The 22,772-nt window shown below is 37.7% G+C and overlaps 1 protein-coding gene across 2 annotated transcripts; it reads right to left on the bottom strand.

Moving 5' to 3' along the window:
- Positions 1-387: 387 nt before the first annotated feature.
- podxl (podocalyxin-like) lies at positions 388-17,368 on the bottom strand. Of its 2 annotated transcripts, XR_009920093.1 has the most exons (9): positions 16,940-17,368; positions 9,204-9,731; positions 6,026-6,210; positions 5,256-5,279; positions 4,468-4,600; positions 4,331-4,374; positions 4,062-4,181; positions 3,198-3,448; positions 388-2,148 (listed from the first exon to the last, which is right to left on the bottom strand). XR_009920093.1 is itself a non-coding variant. In XM_062382705.1 (8 exons), exons 1-8 carry the CDS (start codon positions 17,013-17,015, stop codon positions 3,251-3,253), a joined length of 1,308 nt encoding a protein of 435 aa, XP_062238689.1. In that variant the 5' UTR covers positions 17,016-17,368; the 3' UTR covers positions 388-3,250. The 2 variants fall into 2 exon arrangements, 1 of the variants encoding a protein (XP_062238689.1); XM_062382705.1 differs by having other exon boundaries at positions 388-3,448.
- Positions 17,369-22,772: the final 5,404 nt, after the last annotated feature.

The raw sequence follows: 22,772 nt of genomic DNA, 5'->3' as shown, positions 1-22,772 counted from the left end.
AACAGCTCCACATATAAATATTAGTTCATGGTCATGGCGCCACCTACTAATCAATGTGAAAATTATGTTGTGGTAAAATTGTCCAATTGACACAAAATTGCTCATGCTATATCAGAGCGGCTACTTGAACAGATCTATATGTCTGTGTGTAATAATAGTGATGGCGCCACCTACTGGCAAACCTACTGCCACAGAGCGCAAAATGGATGCAACGCGGAGACATGCGCTTAGTCATCGATCGCTCTCTCCACCGACCGCAACAGGCTTCAACGTGCGGGTGCTCGGGCCCGCCAGTGCTACAACGTAGCCCTAGTTACCTAGTGATGTTTCTGCACTCTAATTGCCATATCTATACATAGTTCTAAAAGTACAAGAAAACTGCATAACCAAAGTGGAAACTCCTTTATTGGCAAATTTGAACATGACTGCCAAGACAGTTGACAGTTTACAGCATCCAGTGTGTCAGACCCCTGCCATTTTCTTACAGCAGAAAACAAATTATAAATACATATAATACGAGCAAAGGTACTTTTGTGAAATTCATCACTATGATTTAAATGAAAATATAGACATGCAAACACAAAAATGGTTGGACTGGAGTAGACAAGGTGATGTAATAACGTGTATATAGGTGAAGTGGAACTAAATATAGATTAACTTCTTTTTAAGCATCAAGAACTGTGAAAACGACACCCTTTACATACTATTTACAGCCTTTGTCAAATACATGCACAGTTATTGGTACACCGTCTGTACTTACCAATACCAGTGTTGATCGGCATCTAGCCAATGTACATTATTTTTAATAATAGATATTGGACTGAGTAGGTGGCAGTTTTGTAATATTTTCTAGGAAAAAGTGTCATCCGATAGCTTCAAAAGTTTATAATCTGGACATACTCTCCCAAGAAACTTTCTTAGTGGATGGACAATCCATCCATTCTTTCTGAAATTAACTGGTTTATCACTTGACTGGTGGCTTTCAGTTTGTGTCCTGCTTTGCAGACTATTGTGAAAATCACCTTGATGAGCATGAAGCAGTGACATACTGTAAAAAACACTTGTTAGATGGATCTGAAGTGAACTGAAACCTGTTGATAAATGGGGGATAGGACAAACACCACAGTAAGCTTCAGGTAATGTCTGGCACTAATGTTGGAGGGGTAGTTTAGTATTGTTGCTTTCTTTATGAGAGTTAGCTGAAAGGACTGGAAATGGTGGGGAAAGGCAAGCCTGCTTCTGTAATACTATTATTTATATATTAAATAAGGCAAAGTATTCTATTTCTTATTATAATGGAAGGCCAGATTGGAGAACAGGTTAGACTCCACTGCAACTAATAGTTATTTTCATGATCAATAGCTATCAATTAATGATTTGGTATGTAATTTGTTTCAAAAATAGTTTTTTTGTGCAACTATGAGGCCTAAATCCAAAGATAAGTGTGGTCTAAGAGGTGACTAAGAAAATCTAAGAAAATGTGAGCATGTAATCATTGAGCCTCATGCAAGAACATTATAAGTACTGTCTGGAGTCTGTATGAAAATGGCAAGTTAGATTCACAGCTCCTAACCTCAAAAAAGTGTGTAATGTGACATTATGAACCTTAGCTATGTGAATTTATGGAGTGCAATAATATAAAAATAAAATAAATGCTCCTGTTTTCAGATATCCAAAGAGTAAAAGCTAGAATCTTTAGCAGCATCGGCAGTGGACTCAAGAGACTAACTAAATCAGTGCTGTTAATACTCGGTCACCTGTGTATCGCACCGTCTCTGAAATAAAGATGAAATGTTTTGATAGGAAAATAATTCCTTTCCACAGCAGGGCATTTGATGGATGCAACTGGGGGAGGACCCTGTCACTGATTTTGATGAAATAATATGTGCCGTAATAGATGTCGTTACACTGGCATGTTTTTCTGCTGGTGCTGGATCAGGACACCTTTTATTGTAATGTTATACTATATGAAGCAGGCTAAAATAATTGATGTGCATAGCAGCCACCAGCTGTGTCAAGTCACATCCATTTTGCCTTCACAACACCATCTTTGTGCTCTACCACGGCTCATGACGCTGCCCGTATGAGTGCTCCATTCCTCTCTGTCGGTAGACTCTGTGTCATGAGGCAGAGAGTTAAAGAAAAAACCTAAAGCATAAGAATAAATAATTTTAGGAAATTTTTTAAAGGCCAACATGTTGAAACATTTAGCAGGATCATTTTTACATTATATGTATTGCTCCAAATGAATGAAATACAGAATTAGTAAAAAGAGCTTAAGTAAAATTGAAAAAAGACAGTTGTTTAAATTCTATTCATACTTGTAAGACAACTCAAAATACAAGAAAATTGATCGATGGAACAAGTTCTCCACCCATACGCACAACTTTAAAACAAACAAACAAATGTTTTTGCTGTGGTCCTTTGTGTTATCATATGGACAAAATATATTTGGAATATGTCCCCTCTGGCTTTTCATACACCCTACAATCCTATAGTTTTTTTGATAAAAGTGTTTCTTAGTCCTGCAATTGCATCTGCTTTAAGCTCTGCAATTTATGAATTATGTTCATGCTCAGTTTTCCTCATGGCCCACATTCAGTAGTGGAAATCCCCTGGATGCTTTAAAGTGTCCTGAGATGGTTAGGTGGTTACTCTGGAACCGTTGAGGCAGCAGCTGATGCAGTTGTTACTGGTGTGATCTGCTTTCTGAACCTATGGAGCATGTAGTTTGGGCCTGTCTGCATGCAAAAGCTAATGCAAAAAACATCCACAAAACTGTTTTTGTAAGAGGGTTTTGAGACTCTTTCAGCATTTTTTGAATGAATGAATATGTGTAATAAATTATACAAACATCTTTGAATTGTGCTCTCAGTGAAGTAGAACTTGTATTTAAACAATTGTATAAGCACTTTTGTGCCAACACAAATGCCTTTTACTTTTTCATGTTCGACATATCTCATATTATTGTTTCTGCATCATCAGTGTTTGAATTTTGACCCCTATTTCCCAGTAATGGATCAAACAGAGCAGGTCAACACCATTATTGTGGTGGCTTAGTACTCGTGGGTGTTACTTGTCTAATTACATGTCCTGTCAAGCAAGAGGATCCGAGGGTCAGGAGTGTCAGACTAGCTGGTCGGGCTGGCATTGATTGAGAAATGTGATTGCTTTTGTTTGTCTGGATTGGAACTGACCAGGTCTTGTTATCCCACTCTTTTCTCTTTTTCTCTTTCTTTGTCCCTGCACCTTACAGGTGGGTGTCCTCCTCATCGAGTATGTCCTCCTTCAGCAGGTTGTCAATGGGGACAATCCAGCTGTCATTGTTGAACTCTCCATTTAACGCCACCTTCTTCTCCTGCATCTCTGGCTGCACCTCCATCACTTCCAGTGTGGGATTGTCATGGTAACCGTTCTCCACAGTGTGCAGCTCCTCTGTAAGGTGTTGCTGCAAAGATTCAAAGTACAAAGTCTGTTTCATATTTAATCTGTGTCTCAGACGAGGTAATTTCTAATATCATTTTAAAAAGTAGCTTGAGCTCTCTTTCAGTGAATTGGCACTACGGTATGGCTTTTACAGTTAAATAACAAAACTACAATTTTAAGTGTGAATTAAGATTTGTAGAAGATTAACTTGATGTAGCCCATGAAGTGAGATATGGGACATTATTCTAAACTAAAAAGCAAGGTTATCAGTTAGCCATTAGATTTAGTTAGATCTGAGTTTTTGTTTGCTTGTGTGACATAAGTGAGAGATTCAGATTATCTTGTGGTGAGGGATCCTAACAAAAGAGTTCAATGCCTTTGAAGTAAATATTTGGTTTTCTGAAAGTCCTTTTTGAGGAGTCTGTAGACTCCTGACGAGCATTTGATTGAAACCCTAATAAAAATAAGGCAATGCATTACTATTCTATATATCCTTTTTTGACCTAATAATATCATTGTAAGACCTCTGTGATATCATATGATGGGGAATAATTTTCTATCAATGCAGACTCCAGGATTGTCTTTGACTTTCAAGAAAGTCCGAAGTGTGTCTACAAGTTTGACAGAGTACTAACCTGGTTCTCATTGTATGACCTGCGGTGGTGAGAGGCACAGATGGCAAGGATAAAGATCATGATGAGCAGGGCTCCACATGAGGCCAGTATGGCTATCAGGGTTTTATTATCTGGTGGTTTCTGTAAGTAAAAAATCAAAAAAGATAATGATTTATTTTCACACTGAAGTATCCATAAGTGTCCTGCCTTTAAAGTACACAGGTATTCGAAGCACTAACCATTAGGCTGTGTTTGTGCACTGAACCAAACATCTTTATGATTGCACTTACCTTGGAGATTTCCTCATAATACTGGGTTATGATGCTGGTTTTCACTGTAAGGGAAATTTTAAAGTTATTTGTATGCATTTTCTAAACTAAATTTAAACTAGCAAATATGATTTAAGGAAGGGACCAGGGTTCTTTACCTTTGCCATTTATTTCCATGCAGTCAATCTGTACTTTGCCATTTTTATGCCTCCATATCAGGGTGCAGTTCCCATCCTGCATATTTGCCATCAGCCGCTTGCACATCTCCACCAGCTCATTGTCTTTCTCTTTCTGAGGATAAAAAAATGACATATCTCTAAAAATCTATGTATATAATAAATCCAAAACCACATCACTTATCTTACTTTGCCATAAACTATATGCTATAATCAATAACAGTAATCAGGTACTACATTTCATGTGGCCAAGGCTAGGGGTGATAGCTGAGGTCATATCTTCCACTGCTGTGATGTAGCAGCGGTATGGTGCAAAGAAGTCAGATATAGATACATACACAGTTTGTGTTACCAGGACTCACACAACTAACTAGCTATAACATTAATTAACTCACTAATACAAGATGAACAGAAGTAAACACAAGTCAGTGGAAACTGATCTAAAAGCCATTGCACAATAAAACGATGATGGTAAAATATTATTAAATCAATTATTAATAAGTGATTCCCCGTCTTTAAAATTAAGAATATTTTATTAAAAACAGTCAGTGAAAATGAAATGGAAGGCTGCCTCCATGAGCAGGACAATGGCAGTGGCTTGATAAGAGTCTGTGCTAAAATTGTTCTTATTATCACGTGTAATGTTCATGTAAACACTGTAAGTCGCTTTGGATAAAAGCGTCATAAAAATGAAATGTAATTTAATGTAGTGTGATGTAAATATAAACTGTTTAAAACACACTTAAAGTCAAACAGAAGAAAACCCTTACCTCAGGTCTGCTGTTTAGAGAATACTGTTAAAACATCAGAAAAAACAAGTGTCAGTCCAAAGCATTCATGAGTCATTGTTGCAATATGTTACTGTGAATAATAATGATCATAATAATAATAATAATAATAATAACATCTTTATTTCTATAGCATTTATCTGAACAAGGTTACAAAGTACTAAAATGTTAAAATACTGCCATTAAAAGGCTTTCCTATAAAAATGTGTCTTTAGCAGAATTTTACTGGCAGCCAAAGAAGGAAAGTAGAGAGGTATGTTGATAAAACATTTTTTCATCGTATTTGTTGAAATCCTGTTTCACAACCAACTTTTTTCTTTGATTTGGATCATACGGAATTATTTGCTGGTGCAAATGTCTTGCACTAGCCGACCTGCCTGCTTGTGCTATGCTCTGACTACACATAACTGGAGTCTTTACAATCCAAAGAGGCATACAGAATATATAGAAATACTGGACTTGCAATTTTATCTTTTTCCACCTTCTTTCTGCTCTTTTCCACAGTGTTTTAAAGACTCCTTACGTTGTTGTCTGTCCAATGAGAGGTTTTTACTGGTTTAAGGTTGATTGGCAGGGATTATCAAACTTTAAAAGATAGATCAAATGGAGTATAATGTATTAAGCCTTGAGCAGAATTTGCAGACAATGCTAAAGCACTATTTTCATTTAAGGTACTAGATCTTACATTGCTGATAAGCTGTTTTGATGAAGCATGGACCACGTTGTCAAACATGATACATCGTATGTCTTACCAGAAAAATCTTTGGCAGAGGATCTGTGGTGGCGGCAGTAGAGGTTTGCAGTAATGTTGTTTCACTTAGGTTCTCAGGTACAGTAGATCCTGTTGTCAGAGTGGGGGGGGTGCTGGTGGTCCCTGGCTTCCCAGTCTCTGTGGTCCTAAAGTTTGTTGTAACTGGAACGGTTGTTTTCTTTGTGTCTTAGAACAGAAATAACACAGCAACTATAAAAAATATCCACAGATAATGATGTAGCCACTTCTGAGCCTACCACTATAGGGAATAGCTAGCTATATTACACCACAATACACAACTAACCAAACAGAGGAGTTCTGGGTCAAAGTTCGATGGACTGTTGACAAAATCCACCTCTATCAAAATGAATCCGAAACTGCACTGGGTGAAGCCGAATCACTTTGAATTGACTGGATCAGTTCATTGCAAGCTTTTCTAGGTCCAAAAAGACAGGGCTGATATGGTTTTGGCTATATTTCTTAGAAGTAATACGTTTTATATTGACATGTTCTTCCAAATTAAGTTATAAAGCAGATGTGATACCCAGGTATCTGGCTTTACATTAAGTATTGCTTGCAAGTGGACCGACTAATTGTTGTATTTTGCCTGCTAGAAGATCAGGGCCTAAATTATTATTTTTAACTCAGTTTAGCTGCAGAGAGTTAAAAAAAACCTCCATTTCTCAATATCCGTGACACACTCGTTTTGATTCCTAACTGCATATCTTCTGCCAAGCAGTGATATCAGGCTCCACTAAATTGACTGATGTTTCCTAATGGAAGCTTATAATAGTAAAAGTAAATTGGGCCAAGAATAGAGCCCTGGGTGCCCCATACATCAGTAGAGCTGACAATGAAATATGTGAACCATTAGAAACAGAAAGTTCTTTATAAGCGAGATATGACTCAAACCATTTAAAGGCAGGTTTGGATATATTAACACAGTGATTTAATCTGTTGAGAGGATGTTATCATTGACAATGTCAAAAGCTAAACTGAAGATGAGTAGCAGTTAAACAAAGCAATCACCAGTGAACTCATTAGTAAATTATTTGTAATCATAATAAGAGTGGCGTCAGTACTGTGTTAGTTGCAGAACCCGAACTGGAGCTGGTCAAAAATATTGTTATTGTTTAATACAGAGAAGAATTGATTTAGCCCTCCTTATAAATAGGCAGACAATTATGTGAAAGGAATTGATCCAGGTTATACTTTTTCAATAAAGGCTGGCTGATATGATGGCTTGCTCAAAATAATTTGGATTGTAGTATGAAGTAAGGGAGGTGCTTTTTTATGACAAACAACCTTGGGCCAATGGCACCTGTAACCTCTTTTAGAAGTGAAGAAGGTATAATATTTGTAGGACCACAAGAAGAGATTTTATAGTTCAGTTTAGTTGAGAGTGCATGTGGGCAGGGGCACAGTAGGGAAAATTGTCTCTGCCAAGACTAGTTGATGAAACTTTTTTTCATTGTATTTGTTGAAATCCTATTTCACGACCAACTATTTTTTGTTTGATTTGAATCGTATGGAATTTTATGCTGGTGCAAATGACTTGCACTTGCCGACCTGCCTGCTTGTGCACACCGTACCTATGCTCTCACTACACATGACTGGAGTCTTTACAAGCCAAAGAGGCATACACTGCTGTTATTCTTTCTGTTTTTTTGCACATTGTTTTGAAGACTCCTTAAGCTGGTGTCTATCCAAGGAAAAGTATTTATTGGTTTAATTGAAGCATTAGCCTCTAAGGTAGATTGGCAGAGACTATCAAACTTGAAATGAGATAGATCAAATCGAGTATAATGTATTAAGCCTTGAGCAGAATATGCAGACAATTTTAAAGCACTATTTTCATTTAAGGTACAGATCATACATTGCTGATAAGCCATTTTGATGATGATGAATGCAATTAGTGCATTCAAAATCTATGAGGGGCCTTTTTAGAGGTTCAGTATCTTGCAAAAGAACACTTCAGCATGCAGATGGGGAAGACTGAAGATTGATGAAAATATGGCCAAGTTAAGTCAAATAGTGTCTTATGCATTTAAAGGTAGATTTCCTTAAAGTGATTATTCAGATTAAAAAGAAAATATTGTCTTTAAAGTGATTGATTATATTATTAAAAGATGGCAGTTGGTGATATGAAACAATTCTAGGATGTGCGAATAACAGCAGAGTCCGAAGGGGCCGCTATTTTGCTGTCTAAATGCCGGTGGAAGGAAACTGTTCAGGAATATTGTTTCTGTTTTAATGCTCCTGTTTAGCCGATGGCAGAAGAGTGAGCAGCTCGTGGAGGGGTTGTGAGGAGACTTTGAGGAAGGCCTGAGCCCTGGAGGCAACGGCTCTGAAAGAGTTATTGTATAGAGCAGTGGTTCTCAAAGTGGGGGGGGCGCGAACACTCTCCGGGGGGGGGGGGCAAGATGTGACAAACGGAGATATTTTTTTTTTTTTTTTTTTTAAAAAGACTTCCGACCTGCCACTGGTTAGAGAAAGCTACCTCAGTTGCGAAATGCAAGGGGCTGGACTGACACAAACAAATCAATACTGTTTTGTTCCTACTGCAGCTAGCCCTTTTCTCCTTAACGGATAGTTTGCAGCAGGGCAGGTATCCCAAACAGATGACCAAAGCAACCAAAGATCCTTTCAGGGTGAAGAGAAGTAAGATTCTGTACTAAGAAGCAAATAAAATATACCCAGGATATCTTTTAATTATCTGGCCCAACTGAACATCGGAATTGTTTTTCTACCTGGCTCTGGGTGCATTCAGGTGGAGGCCAAGAGTTATTAATTATAAGCAAGATTGTCAAAACCATTGATAAAGTACAAAGTATGATTTGAAAATAAAGGCTGATACCTGAAGGAACCGCTGTTTATGCAACATCCAAAAGTTATGAAATAGTGTCACCGTTTTGTTTTCAGCACAGTTTATAAGGGTAATCAAACAAGTGTAGTTTAAAATAACAAGAGAGTTATGGTAAGGGTCTACATCTACACTTCCTTCCAACTTCAGAAACAAACCTGACAAGTTCGAGGTTTATCAGATGAATGATTGAGAAAGTTCAAGGACAGTCAGATGGATTAACAGCCTCTCAAAGTTTGACATTAACCCTCAAGACATCATCAAGTCAGTAAGAATGTTATTATCTGGAATATGTGTAATTTACAGGAAAACTTACCTCCTTCACTTGTCTTGGTAATGGCTGCATGAGTTTGTTCTGTTGTAGGATGTGTTGGGGTATTTGATGTTTCTGCATGGTATGGACTTGTTGTTGGAATGACCGATGGCTCAGTCCTGGAGTTTGTACTAGCTACATCAGCTTCAGTTGACTGTACTTTGACAGTAGTAGGGAATCCCACTGATGTTCCGCCACTGTCAGCTGTTGCAACAGTTGTAACTGGTATTGTAGCCTTTGGGGGGCTTGAGGTAGCAGCAGCATGGGCAACAGTGGAAGGACCGCTAGAGATGCTGATGTGAGATGATGATGGGTTGTTTGTGGTGGAAGTTTGGGATTGTGTTTGGGTAAAAACGTGAGGCTCTGCAGTCGCCTTGTCAGCAGTATTTTTTGCCGTGGGGACTGCAACTGTTGCCTGTGTCTGGTTAAGATTGAATGATGTGCCTCCACCACTAGTAGACGAGGACCCAGCAGTGATAGAAGGAGAACTCGCTGCAGTGGTTTCTGCAAATGCACTGTGGAATAGGATGCCTAAAGAGAGAGGAAAAAACACAAAAGATTACCCATAGCTCATTGCTGAATGGGTCGGATGAAATCAAACCCATCTCTGTCAAGGACAGCATCATATTCACTTCACTTTATATATTTTATTGGGAACAGTGCTGGAAGCTTGAAACAAATTCAACAATTGTCTAACATTACAGTTTTCTCCTAGCATATCCATCAGTTACATAATTCACATGGGGACGTGTTTGTGTCTAATTTCAAGTCCAAAACCCATCAATGACTGACGGACAAATCCGCCAGTCAGTGACGGGTTATACAAGTGGTCATACTTTCGGATCTCTTCTGCCAAACGCTCTTCTATTTGATCCATATTTGTTCTTCTAAATTTTCTGTTGTTTCTGCCGCTATTATGGCGCACTAAATGGGAAATGTGACTCCGGAAAGGATGTATTTAACAGACCAATCACAGCCTTGGGAACTGCGTGCGGCTTGCGTAGCTTTGTCATATAGTCAGAAAAATTGGGCGATGCACGCAAGCACGCAAGAAGGGGTACGCAAGAACGCAATGGGCATGCAAGGGCTCTTGCGTTTGTGTGTCCCTGAAAACGCAGAAGCATGCACCGGCCTTTACAATAAATGACCACTTACCACTTCCATCTATTATGGGCAGAATACCCTCTGTTACGATGATAATACTACCTTAAATGAACTACAATCTATTTTCAATGATTCCAACTCATCCCAACTTCACCTGGTTCTCATCTCTTGACTCAATCATCTCAAAATTGTACTGGAAAAACAAGACACCAAGAAGTAAATGGACCACCATAGAAAAATCACAAAAAACAAGGAGGCCTGCAGGCACTACAATTCTATCACTACTGTCTAGTCAGCCAACTTCAATATACTGAAATGGACCAACCAAAGCCATCAGCTGATTGTGGTTAGATATAGAACAAACATTTTGCAATCAAATCCTGATTTCAGACACACCCTTTAATCAGACAATCAAAAAACCTCCATCCTATTTACAAATAAAATACCCCCATCTGGAATAACCTTGATCAAAGGATGTTTTTGTAATGATAGTGTATTTCTTTAAACTCATAAGGAGGCACTTATTCACCCTTTCTAAAAAAAATATCAACTGGTCTATTAATTAAGAAGTATTATTAATGAATAATACACATGTGCTCAGATGATTGTGTTTTTTATTTTTTATTTTTTTTACACTTGGAACCAAAACTCAGGTTAGCACATTGTTATTAGTGATTATAGACCTACTAGGAAATAGTAGGTCACAAATCACAAAAAATAATAATCTGGTGTAAACATGTTGGTCTAACCCAAGGGTCTACTGTGGGCACTGTTATTTAGTCTGTATATAAGTGACTTGACAGTATGACAGAATCAAATTTAATTTAGTTAATTTTAGATACATAAGGAATAACTGAAGAAACTAAGGCTGCAAAATCAAACATTGTCCTTTTACACTTACACTACTGTATTACCATATGGACACAGTCAAGGGAAATCACATCACAAACAGTACAAAGACAAAAAAATGATGGGTTTGGAAACATTGTGTCAAATGCTCATCCTCACTGTAAAAATGACATTTTGAAACATTATTAAACTTGCAGATAGTACATGAAACCAAGTCATCTACCAGAGCTACTGCCAGAGGGGACTGGGAAAACAGTAAACATGTTCATAACATCCCCTATGTCACAATGTTTAAGATTCTGCTAGATTTGCTCCCTAATCCGATCCGCAAGAAAATGTTATGGGTTCTTCCCTGAACCGAACTGCATCCGTCCACAAAGTTTTGTGGTAATCCATTCTGTTGTTTTTGTGTAGTCCTACAAACAAACAACAAATGGACAGGGAGTAAAAACATCTTCGTGGCGATAATAATTGTTAATTTATTGTCGATTTACTGTTGATATAGACCTAAACTTCCCAGCATTATCAGCATCTTTCATGACATCAGAGATGGAAATAGACGTTGAGGATGATGGAACTACTGTGAACTTTTTTGCTTTTAAAAGCTGACTTAATAACATATATTTTCAGCAGCAGCAGCATGGAAAAATTGATTTCATAAACACTGACATCGCAGCAAGCGGATGAAGGGAATATGTCCATAATTCAATTCAATTCAGTTTTATTTGTATTGCGTCAAAAAACAGCACACTTTATTTAGGGCACTTTACATAGTATAGGTTTTAAAACACTTACCTTGCCTTTTTGTGGGACATTACCATGGTCTGCAACAGGAGCAGAGGAAGTTGCTGGACCTGATATGAAAAACTGAATAAATCAACTGACATAATTTTTTTTATCAAAATTATTTTGAAACCCCCCTTCCAACAGTTTGGGCTGTGTCTATTGTCACCTGTGACACTTTTTAAACGATTTACTTTAATAGTGGTTCTGTAAAATAGATAAAAATAGTTCATTGTTAGTTTTCTATTAAATGAAGAGACCAAACTGGGCCTATTCCTGCCTTAATTTGTATTATTGTGGTAAATGCTTTATAACAACAGATGTTACCATCACAGGTTCACTATGGTATATAGATAATGGCAAAGAAGGTAATTATAGTTGGTGGCTTAAATTGAAGAAGCCCATTAAATAAATGAATCACCTGTGGTTTAGTGCCAACATTACATGCATTAAAAATTTAGCTTTTAAGCTTACATACCTTTTATCTTCTTGCCTCTTCACCTTTTCAAGCCTCTTCCTTGTCATGGCCAGAAAAATACCTCCTTTTTTTTCCGACATATTATGGGGGTTGGTCTGTTGTTTCTTTGATCTGTGGTTGTGATGTCGCCTGTAGTGACTGTGTGAAGCCCACTCACAGTCAACAGCCAATTAGTGTTGCAAATTGGTGAAAAAAGACCAGATTATCCTGACCATTGTCATGACTGTTGTTTGCCTAATGATCTGCAAACACATCCAGCACACCTCTTTTTGTTTCTGACTACATATCTTCATTTTACAACAATGTTTATTATTTATTTAATGTTCTGCATTATAATGACTGAGATAAAATGTGTCCATGGCAAAAATTATTTGCCAGTCCCTTCAATATTTTCTTGCTGTTCGCTCTTTCTCTTTCTGATAACACAAATTTGTCATGTATATACTCTACTTGGGCGGCTGTGGCTGAGGGGTAGATTGGTCGTCCTCCAACCTGAAGGTTTTGAGTGGTCATCAAGACTAGAAATGCAACATATAAATACAAACCATTTATCATTTACTTGGATGTGGACTTTAATGTTGCTATCTGACCAACACTAATATAGTGAGAAAGAAACATATAGTAAGTCAGAGTGAAGTAACATATACTGAGTAGAATGGACACAGAGTTTTTCATCAAGATTGGACGGACTCTGACATGGTCTTATTTCTGATCTGTATCAAGGCATACAAAGAGACCAAATAGATGTTTTAGCTCAAAAAAAGTCCCAATGGCTTGAATGTGACTACTTTCATACATATTTTATACAATTTACACTGCAACAGAGCGACTTGACAAAACTAGTGGAGCTTTTAGTTCAGAGGATTAGTAAATTTTTTTAAGCATAGGTTGAGGAAAAAAGGTTATTTATAGGACTTAGACTCCAAGAGACCCGGGTTTCACTAGATGTGGTGCTCTTTCTCAAGTAGCATTTTCTTTTCTTTCTACATAATAAATACAAAATACAAACCCATTTGTGTTTTCTTTTTCTTCTTCTTCTTGCACATTGTAAACAGAGATTTGAGAAAACAGAAATAATGAAAAAAAAAACTATCAAATCCAGCTCCTAATAAAAGTGAGTTACTTTGAATATTTGAATAGGAATCCTTATCATTTCTCCTGTCCAGCCCACATAACATTCTGACAACATATATTTTTGACATTCAGAATAGTTATTATTTGGAGATTATGTCCATGAACTGTCTTAAATGTCTTATTGTTGGTTTTGGGGTTTAAAACCTATTTATTTCACATACTTTGTATTTTTAAAGCTCTTGCATTCTTTAACAATAGTTGCTCTGACATAGTAATGTCTATCTATGTCTGTGACAAACAATGTGGATAGGTCATTTTTAATATAAACTTATTATTTATTAAAATAATAGACATTATATGATAGACACTATTCTTTCTTTCAAGTAACTACTGTCAAGGTCACTTTTAATACTATCCCTAACAAAACTACCAGAAAACAAATTCAGGACTCTTAAAAAAACTGGATATAGTCTATAGCCTATAAAGCAAAAAGCAAAATATATGGTTCACTTCAAACTAGTGAGAAAACACCACTATAATCATCAGAGTAAGGAGTATAGGCCTATAACATCTGTCACCATGTATGCTGATTATCGAGTGGCTGTGTGTGGATGTAATGCAGTTGTGTCAAGGTCTAAAAAAACAGCATGGGGGTAAGGGCCATTGTTCTCTAGAATGGAGTCAGGCAACGATTGTTCACAGACCACTGGAAACAGGCTGTGGTCGTGGGTGTGGTGTTTCCAAGTTATTGTACTTTGCATCCTGTCCTGCACAATAAATAGAGGATGACAAGAAGATAAAGTGCTGAAACTGAAGATTTTGGCAAAACGCCCAGTAGAAAAGTTCGGTACAGAATCCACCAGCCTTGACCTCTACTATGCAAAAAGAGATTGGTGTTTAATTTATTTAATCTAATGAATTTAATGATTTATTGTTTTAAAAATGTATATATATTTTTTTAATATTAAAATTGGTTGATAACTGCTACGTATAGTGATTAACCCAATTCTTCTTATGATTTGTTCTCCAACCAATCTAATATTATCTCTTTTGGCAGCAGTAGCAGATATTTTCAAAAAAATAGCTATAAAATTCCACTGTGCAAGACCTGCTCTGCAGTAAGTCTGTCTGTATATATATTCATTCACTTTCAAACATACTACTTACTTATAAGATTAAAAGAGATTAAAAAGACACCAAAAATCATTGATCTGATCACTTAGCTTTGTGTGCTTGGCATCAGTGTGTGTCAAAACCATTTGGCATCTTTCTGTTTGTTGTTTTTACTTGGATATGCCCTGACCAATAAAACCACCACACTAACACACACAGAAACAAAATTTACTGAGAGTTAAAGGGAATATAGAAGGTCTTTTAAAAGCTCTTAGGGCGGCTGTGGCTGAGGGGTAGAGTGGTCGTCACCCTCCAACCTGAAGGTCGGCAGATCGATCCCCAGTCTGACCGATCTGCATGTCAGAGTGTCCTTGGGCAAGATGCTGAACCCTGAATGGCCCCCCCATAGAATATCAAAGTGCTGCGAATAGATGCACTGTGTGTGTGTGAATGGGTGGATGTAAAACTGTACTGTAAAGCGCTTTGAGTGGTCATTAAGACTAGAAAAGTGCTATATAAATACAAAACCATTTTCCATTTAAAAGCAGAGGCATTTGGGAAGTTCAAAGAAAATACGCAAATGAAAAAAATGAAAATAAGGAGGAAGGGGGAGGAGAGGATTGAGACGTCACTGTATGAGAGAGAGTAGGAGAGGGAAGGTCCGTGATGGTACCAGTCACAGGCATGATTAATGGAAACCTGGATATGAAGCATGTCATGCTGGGTAGAGGTACATAGAGTGAGAGTTTACAGAATGTTTGAAGGTTGTTTATCTGGAGCATCAGATAGTGATACAGCATTTGGCTTTACAGAGAGCAGAGGTTCCTCCCTAAAATAAATCTACGTCCACATGCCAGCTATGCCTAACCCTTAATAACAACATCCACTGCCTATAGTTGTGACATAAGGTGCCTCAGACCTACAGGGGTCATTGAATTGACCCCAGGTAGGCTGGACATTTGAGATGCACAGTCATTTCATTCCCAAGGTTTTGAAGAGTAGGAAAACAGTTTATTATATAAATGACAGAGAAATCTGTTGTTTTTATACTCTTGTTTAAAATGTTATCTATTCCCCAGTAATTACAGACCACACTGAAAAATGTGAATAAGTTCATTAGATTTTATCTTTTGTTTTTTGTTTATCTCTTCTTACATCAGATCTCAGAACCAAGTTCTACAGATCAGATATTGCATACATTTTGTGATTCACTGATCACTTTCACACCATTTGCATGCATTGTAAATGTTCTCTGATGAGCATTCTGACAATCGGTAAGTGAGATACACAAAGACAAGAGGAGGGGGAATAGAAACATATAGTAAGTCAGAGAGAAGTAAGATATACTGAGTAGAATGGAAGCAGAGTTTTTCATAAAGATTGGACAGACTCTGACATGGTCACTCGTCTGATCTGTATCAAGGCATACAACAAGACCAAATAGATGTTTCAGCTCAAATAAAGTCCCACTGGCTTGACTGTGACTACTTTCATACATATTTTATACAATTCATACTGCAAAGGAGCGACTTGACAAAACAAGTGGAGCTTTTAGTTTAGAGGATTAATTTATTCTTTTACGCATAGGTTAAGGAAAAATAAGGTAATTTATAGGACTTAGACTGCCAGAGACCCTGGTTACACTAGATGTGGTGCTCTTTCTCAAGTAGCATCTTCTTAATTTTATAACGTACTTTTTGTTTTCTTTTTCTTCTTCCTCTTACACATTTTTAACAGAAATTTGAGAAAACAGAAATAATGAAACAAAAAAACATTAAAATCAAGCTCCCAATAAAAGTTAATTACATGAAAATGGATAAAATACGTTTGCGTAAATTTACACCAGGCTACATGCAAAGGCTTAATGTCTCTGCCCAACTTCTCACTTTTTTTATAATATCCTGTACTTTTACGTAGGATTTAGTAGGATATAGAATGGACTTGTGATGTTGTTTTGGAAGTACTTAAACATAAGAATATTTTTAGTACTTATCCTCCCACTGGGTAAGACCTACATTTCTTACATACTGCTGTAATACACATATACTCAAGTAAAACACAAGTCTGAGATATAAAAAATAAACATCTTAATTAAAAAAAGTATTATTTTCCCATGTGCACTTGTTGCTGCATCACACTTTTTATGGTTGCAGTGCAGTGCAGCTGGTGCTGCTGCGCCCAAAGACTTGTCTTTCTCTTTGAAAATAAGAACACACAAGAAAATAATAAAAAATCTACAAGAAGATTTTGAGCTCAAGTAGGAAAAATATATAAACCTATGGACAAACACCAGACTCCCTACAAGATATAGTTATTCATGAAATTTGTATCGACTCACTGAGTGAAAGCATCAAATTCATGATCCTCATTGTCGCTTTGGTCCTGTTTCTGCTCCCTCCTTCTCCCAGATGCATTCAGATGCAGCGTTGCTCTACAATCCTTCACTTTGTATTAGGAGCTTTTAAAAAAAAAAAAAATGTCCTGTCACGTTGTTCTCCTTGAATTTGTATATTAAGCAAATGATTCAGCCTAACGCATTATTTTCTTTTTCCTCTTCTTTTAAACTGAAAGCCAAGAATGCTTTGTCCCTGCTGCTTTTCTTTCTCTTCTCTTCTCTGGCCAGGGTTTGGGAATTCGGTAGAGGAGTGTTTCTTTGGTTTCCTTGGCTGCAACGTTGTTCCTCACTGTCTCTCAACCCCCTCTCTCTCCCTCAATGGCTTACTGCTGAATTGTGCAGTTCTCTCTCGTGCAGTGTGTTCAGCTGTTAGCTGCCAGTGTAGCAGACCAGGAGCACTGATCCCTGCTCTTATCATGAGAAAACAGGGGCAGACCCAGTATGGTCCAATCCCACAGCTCTGTACTCTGCTACTCTACACTTTCAATAAGCATAGAAACATTTAAGGCAATATGTTGTCCTGGTTTGATTCTATTATAAAATGGCCCATCACTCAAGAACAGGGGTTGGAGTTTAATCAGCACTATAATGTTGTTTTATCATTGGAAAGTCTTGTTTAGATAAACAGTCAGGATGTCAAATTTAATACTCAAATACTGGCTTTCCTATATTAAAATAATAAAGTTACAATTTATAGTCTCTTGTCCTCCTGTTTTAATAACTATGACTGTAACTTGGACAAAAAACAAGAATTTATTTAGCATGGACTGTATTCAGAAACTAGGAAGACCAAATCTGGACTTGCACTTTGAATGTGAAGCCTCGACACATGGACTGAGTGCATCATAATAAGCCAATTGCTAATTCAATTTGTCAAGAAATATTTTCTGTCTGTTTTCTTCAAAGATGGTATATATAGATGGATGATGTGACATCCCCCCAAACGTGAAGCCAAATGATCACCCCCTGGTGGCTGGCTGCAAGATAAGTCATAAACAGTCTCCTTTAGCTAGTGGAAGGAACATATATCAGACTAAAAAGTCATAGACATAAATGATTTTGTGTAGTTCTTATCATACTGATGTATGTTCAAGAGTTAATAATTTTCTTGATTGTAAACATCAGTAATTGTGTGATTTAAAACTCCTTTTGTAGTTTCAGTGATTTCCCAAGGCTTTTTGGCTTGACTAAGTAAAAAATATACTGATAAGCCCCAGCATTAAACAATTTAAAATTGCCTGTTTGAATGTTGTGGTTGATCAGTATGTGTTCAATAAATGAATTTGGCCATTAAAGAATCTTTTAAGAGTTGAAATGGCCTGTGATAAGAAAACGTTCCCCACCCTTATGATATATATGTCAGCTTTTCTCTGCGGCTATCACAGACAGTAACTCCAGGTTAAGGCAAATGGACGCCCACAATGATTCCAGGTAATGAGGGAGTTTTTTCTCTTCACAGTCACCAAAGTGCTTCTTCATGGCAGAATATCAAAGATAGGAAGATTGTTGTAGCTTTGAGCTTGTTGATGCTTGGCACCTCAAATATTATTTTAAAGCTTGTCAGGCACGTTAACTTGTTCCACATTAATCACCTTAACAAATCTGCGGAATTTCTTTTAATTGTAATCGTAGCATGCCAAACTACAACAATCATTGAAGAACATATAATATTACTTGAAAACAATGGGGAGCCAAAGATCCCCTACCTATTACAGGAAGACACCTTCAGCAAAAACAAACTAAGGTCCTTTTCAGACCTGGTATTAACAACCACCCAGACAGATTCAATCACAAGTGGACACAAATGAAAATACACAATTATATTGTTTCTGCACATGAGGACCTTATGATGTTGTTTGTGCCCTAAAGTATCCATATTCACAGTGTTTGTATAAGAGTGCGTTTTTTTTTGTGTAGGCATGAGCGAGCAAGCAAGAGAGGTGTATGCAGAAGGCAGGACATAACATATTCTGCAAATACTCACAATTAACCAAGGAATAATTTAAAAATTCCAAGTTCGTTTTCCCCAGTTGGATTCTGTGTAATTGTCGTTTGGGCTTAAGAACGCAGATAATCTTCAGCTCAAACTCAACATCAAATTTCAAACTGATGCAGAAGGCACAATAGTCCCCTTACATTTAATCAAAAATTTCCTAAATAGGACACCTGTGTGTGTTTGTGTGTGTGTGTGTGTGTGTGTCTGTCTGTGCGTGTGTGTGTGTGTGTGTGAGAGAGATGGAGAGAGAGAGAGAGAGAGAGAGAGAGAGAGAGAGAGAGAGAGAGAGAGAGAGAGAGAGAGAGAGAGAGTTATTTATGTTAACTTCTAATATAAATTTTGTCTTCTGGTATGACTACTGTATTTCGTTGTAGTCCCTTAAAACCGTGCATCTTCCGCTTCTGCAAATATTTCACAATAAACACCTTATACAAACACATTGGAGTGCTTTTATTTAGAAACGGGTACAGGAAGTGTCCCTGGAAGAGCAGCGCTACTTTAGTGGCTGAACCATGGCTGAACCGTAGGCAGTGTGGACACTTTCATTTGTTAGCATGAGCTCCAAAACGAAAAGAAAGCCGTTCCGTAGCTAGTGTTGCCCGGGTATAATCCTGGTTCGTGCTCTATCACCAGGTCTCGCAGAGATAATAAAAACTATAAGCCTCAGACACCAGGCCCTCTCCTCTCATGTTAACCCCTTGTAATAATCCACCTTCAGACCTCAGAATGGTGCTCCACATTATAACCTTTGCCCTCAGCAATATTCAGGCCAATAATTGTGAATATGCACTTTCACATCCGCAGACATGTAATGAATCTCCTTAGATCCTCTTCGCAGCTCAGCTGATGGTGTTCTTCTACCATCTCTTCTTACAAACCTCCAGATTCTGCAGCTATACCAGCATTTTTAAAGATCTATTAAACCCTGATTAAAAAGTAAGTCATGCATATAACTGGTGGCGGTGGTATAGTATTTACCATTGCAATACCCATTTCCCCTGTGTGTCTCTGGCTCTCCCCCTACATCTTTGCATGTACTGCACCTTAATGGAATCTCTCTATTAGTATTGCAAATATTTTTCTTGATTCTTATTAGCGGTCTCTGCATCTACAGTCATGATTCTGCCCTGACCCGAGGTCTATTTTGGTTCTTCTTTATTGACTCTTTGGTTTATTGACTTTTACCTTGGTTTCTGTGTTTAGATTTTGTGTTCATTCTGTGTTTCCTGTTTTATTTTGAAGTAGTTCTGATCTCCCTCATACGTTTCTGTTCTGTTTACTTCCTGCCTTTGTGTTTACCTCCAGTTTAGATTGAAGTTCTTGATTTATTTCACATGTTTGTCCAGTGCCACCTTTCGCTAGTTTGTCATCATGTCAGTTTGTATTTAAGTCAAGTCCTCAGTTCTATCTTTTTTGATTCGTCTGTTTAGTTATGGTCTGTTTAGTTGCTGTTGTGTTTTAATTAAGTTTGTGCCTACAGAGATACTGTCACATCCCCTTTTATTGTTATGTTCTTACATCATCCTTGTTGTTGTTCTCAGTCCTGAGTTGAAAACAAATACACTTTCTAGTTCAACCTTTCCAGGTTTCATGTTTCTTCATTTTTTAGAAAAACAAGTCTACCGCCTCTCGACTAAAGCACTGCGCTCCTAGAATTCAGGCTTACTTGTTGTCCCTAAGGTCTCTAAAAGTAGAGTTGAAGCCAGAGCTTTCAGCCATCAAGCCCCTCTCCTCTAGAATCATCTCCCACTTTCAGTTGGGGAGGCAGACACCATCTTTACGTTTAAGAGTAGGCTTAAAACCTTCCTTTATGATAAAGCATATAGCTAGAGCCGGTCCAGGCTTGTCTTAGACCTGCTCTTAGTTATGCTGCTATAGGTCTAGAAGGTCGGGGGACACATGACACAAGGAGCTTCTCTTCCCAGCTTCTCCTTCCTCTTCTCCATCCTCTTCTCCACATCAAAGAAATGAATATCTCATCAATACATGTTAGTGACTTAACTTCTTCCCCGGAGTCCTTTTGCCTTATCGTCCGCAGATCTGTGGGGTGTGTTATGCTGAAATTATATAGCGCATTTGAAGAGACCGAAGGACCATTATGGGGACACACAACATTTAAGAAGAACCAGTTTGTAACATAATGGAAATTAAATTAATTGACGAGTTATTGTCAGTAATGGTATGAGTAGGCATATTGTAGATCAAGCAGTCTGGTTGAAAATAATAGTCCACCTCAATCATGATCCACCACTGCTATCCACGATCAGCTGGCAAAATGATCCATGCGCCTACTCTTAAACTTACAGATGGTGTCTGCCTCCCAAGCTGAAAGTGGGAGATGACTCCACAGGAGAGGAGCTTGATAGATGAAAGCTCTGGCTCCTACTCTACTTTTAGAGACTTAAGGGACGACAAATAAGCCTGAATTCTGGGAGCGCAGTGCGTTGATAAGGTACTATAAGCTCTTTGAGGTATAATGGTGCCATATTATTAAGGGCCTTCTAGGTGAGGAGGAACATTTTAAATTATATTCTAGGGTTAACAGGAAGCCGGTGCAGCGAATCTAAAACAGGGGAAATGTGGTCTCTTTTCTTGCTTCTTGTCAGGACACGTGCTGCAGCATTTTGGACAAACTGCACAGATGTTAACAACTTACTGCTGAAGCCTGATAATAAGGAATTAAAATAATCAGGTCTGGACATTGGTGGTTATGGTTTTGTAGACTTTACAGTACAGTTTTACATTCACCCATTCGCAGACACATGTATACAGTACATCTATTAGCAGAACTTTGTAGTTCTATAAGGGCAATTCAGGGTTCAGCTTCTTGCCCAAGGACACTAAGGCATGCAGATGGGGACGACTGGTGATCGAACTGTCGACCTTCAGTTTGAAGGACAACTGCTCTACCCTTCAGCCACAGCCGGCCTTAGTAGGATTCTTAGCTGTTCTTGAGATTTCTGAGGTTGATGATGCATAGCATCAATTGAGGGCAGGAGATGGTAGATTATATTTTTGAGAGTTAGAATTTAATCGTTCATAAACAAATTCATAAAGACATGGCTATTCAGGAATGTGGGAATACCTGATTGTGACTCTCTCTCAGCCTGTTTACAGTGCTGAAGATAAACCTGGGGTTGTTGTTGTTTTCTTCTATTAATGTGGTGTAATAGGCATATCTTGCTTTGTTGAGGGCCTTCTTTTATACTCTAACACTATCTTAACAGGATGGGTGATTTTCAACATAGTTCCTTTCTAGTTTTCTTGATGCTGGTTTTAATACATTTGTGTTGGAATTATACCATGGAGCTAATTTAACATGTTTTACATGTTTCTTTTTTAGAGAATCTTATTTTAATCGTTAGACTGCAGTGCTATCAACAAGATTGGCATTCTCTGTGGAACTAAGGTTTTTAAGGAATTCTGCAGTTAAATTGAGGGAAATTACTGAGTTAAATGTATCTGGAATAATTTCCTTAATTTTGCTCCAACACTACCAGGTAGATGTCGGGAAATGAATGGCATGTAGTCTGATAATGAGAAGTTGCAGGCTATTAAATCATGGTCGGCTAGAATCGAATAATGTGGAAGTACTATTAGATGTTAAATTTGACACGATAGGTCAGGTGTGTGGTTACAACAATGAGTGGGTTGGCGTACACTGACTTAGTCAAATATTGAAATAATTGCAACACTAATGTTGTCATTATTATTATCAACAATAATATTTGAGTCACCGACAATAATAATTGTTTCTGTTTTTAGGACTAGGTTTGATTA

The sequence above is a fragment of the Platichthys flesus genome, chromosome 23, assembly GCF_949316205.1.
Source record: "Platichthys flesus chromosome 23, fPlaFle2.1, whole genome shotgun sequence".
NCBI lineage: Eukaryota > Metazoa > Chordata > Actinopteri > Pleuronectiformes > Pleuronectidae > Platichthys > Platichthys flesus.
Note: the sequence above shows the minus strand (reverse complement) of the source record. Positions and strands in the feature narration are given on the sequence as shown.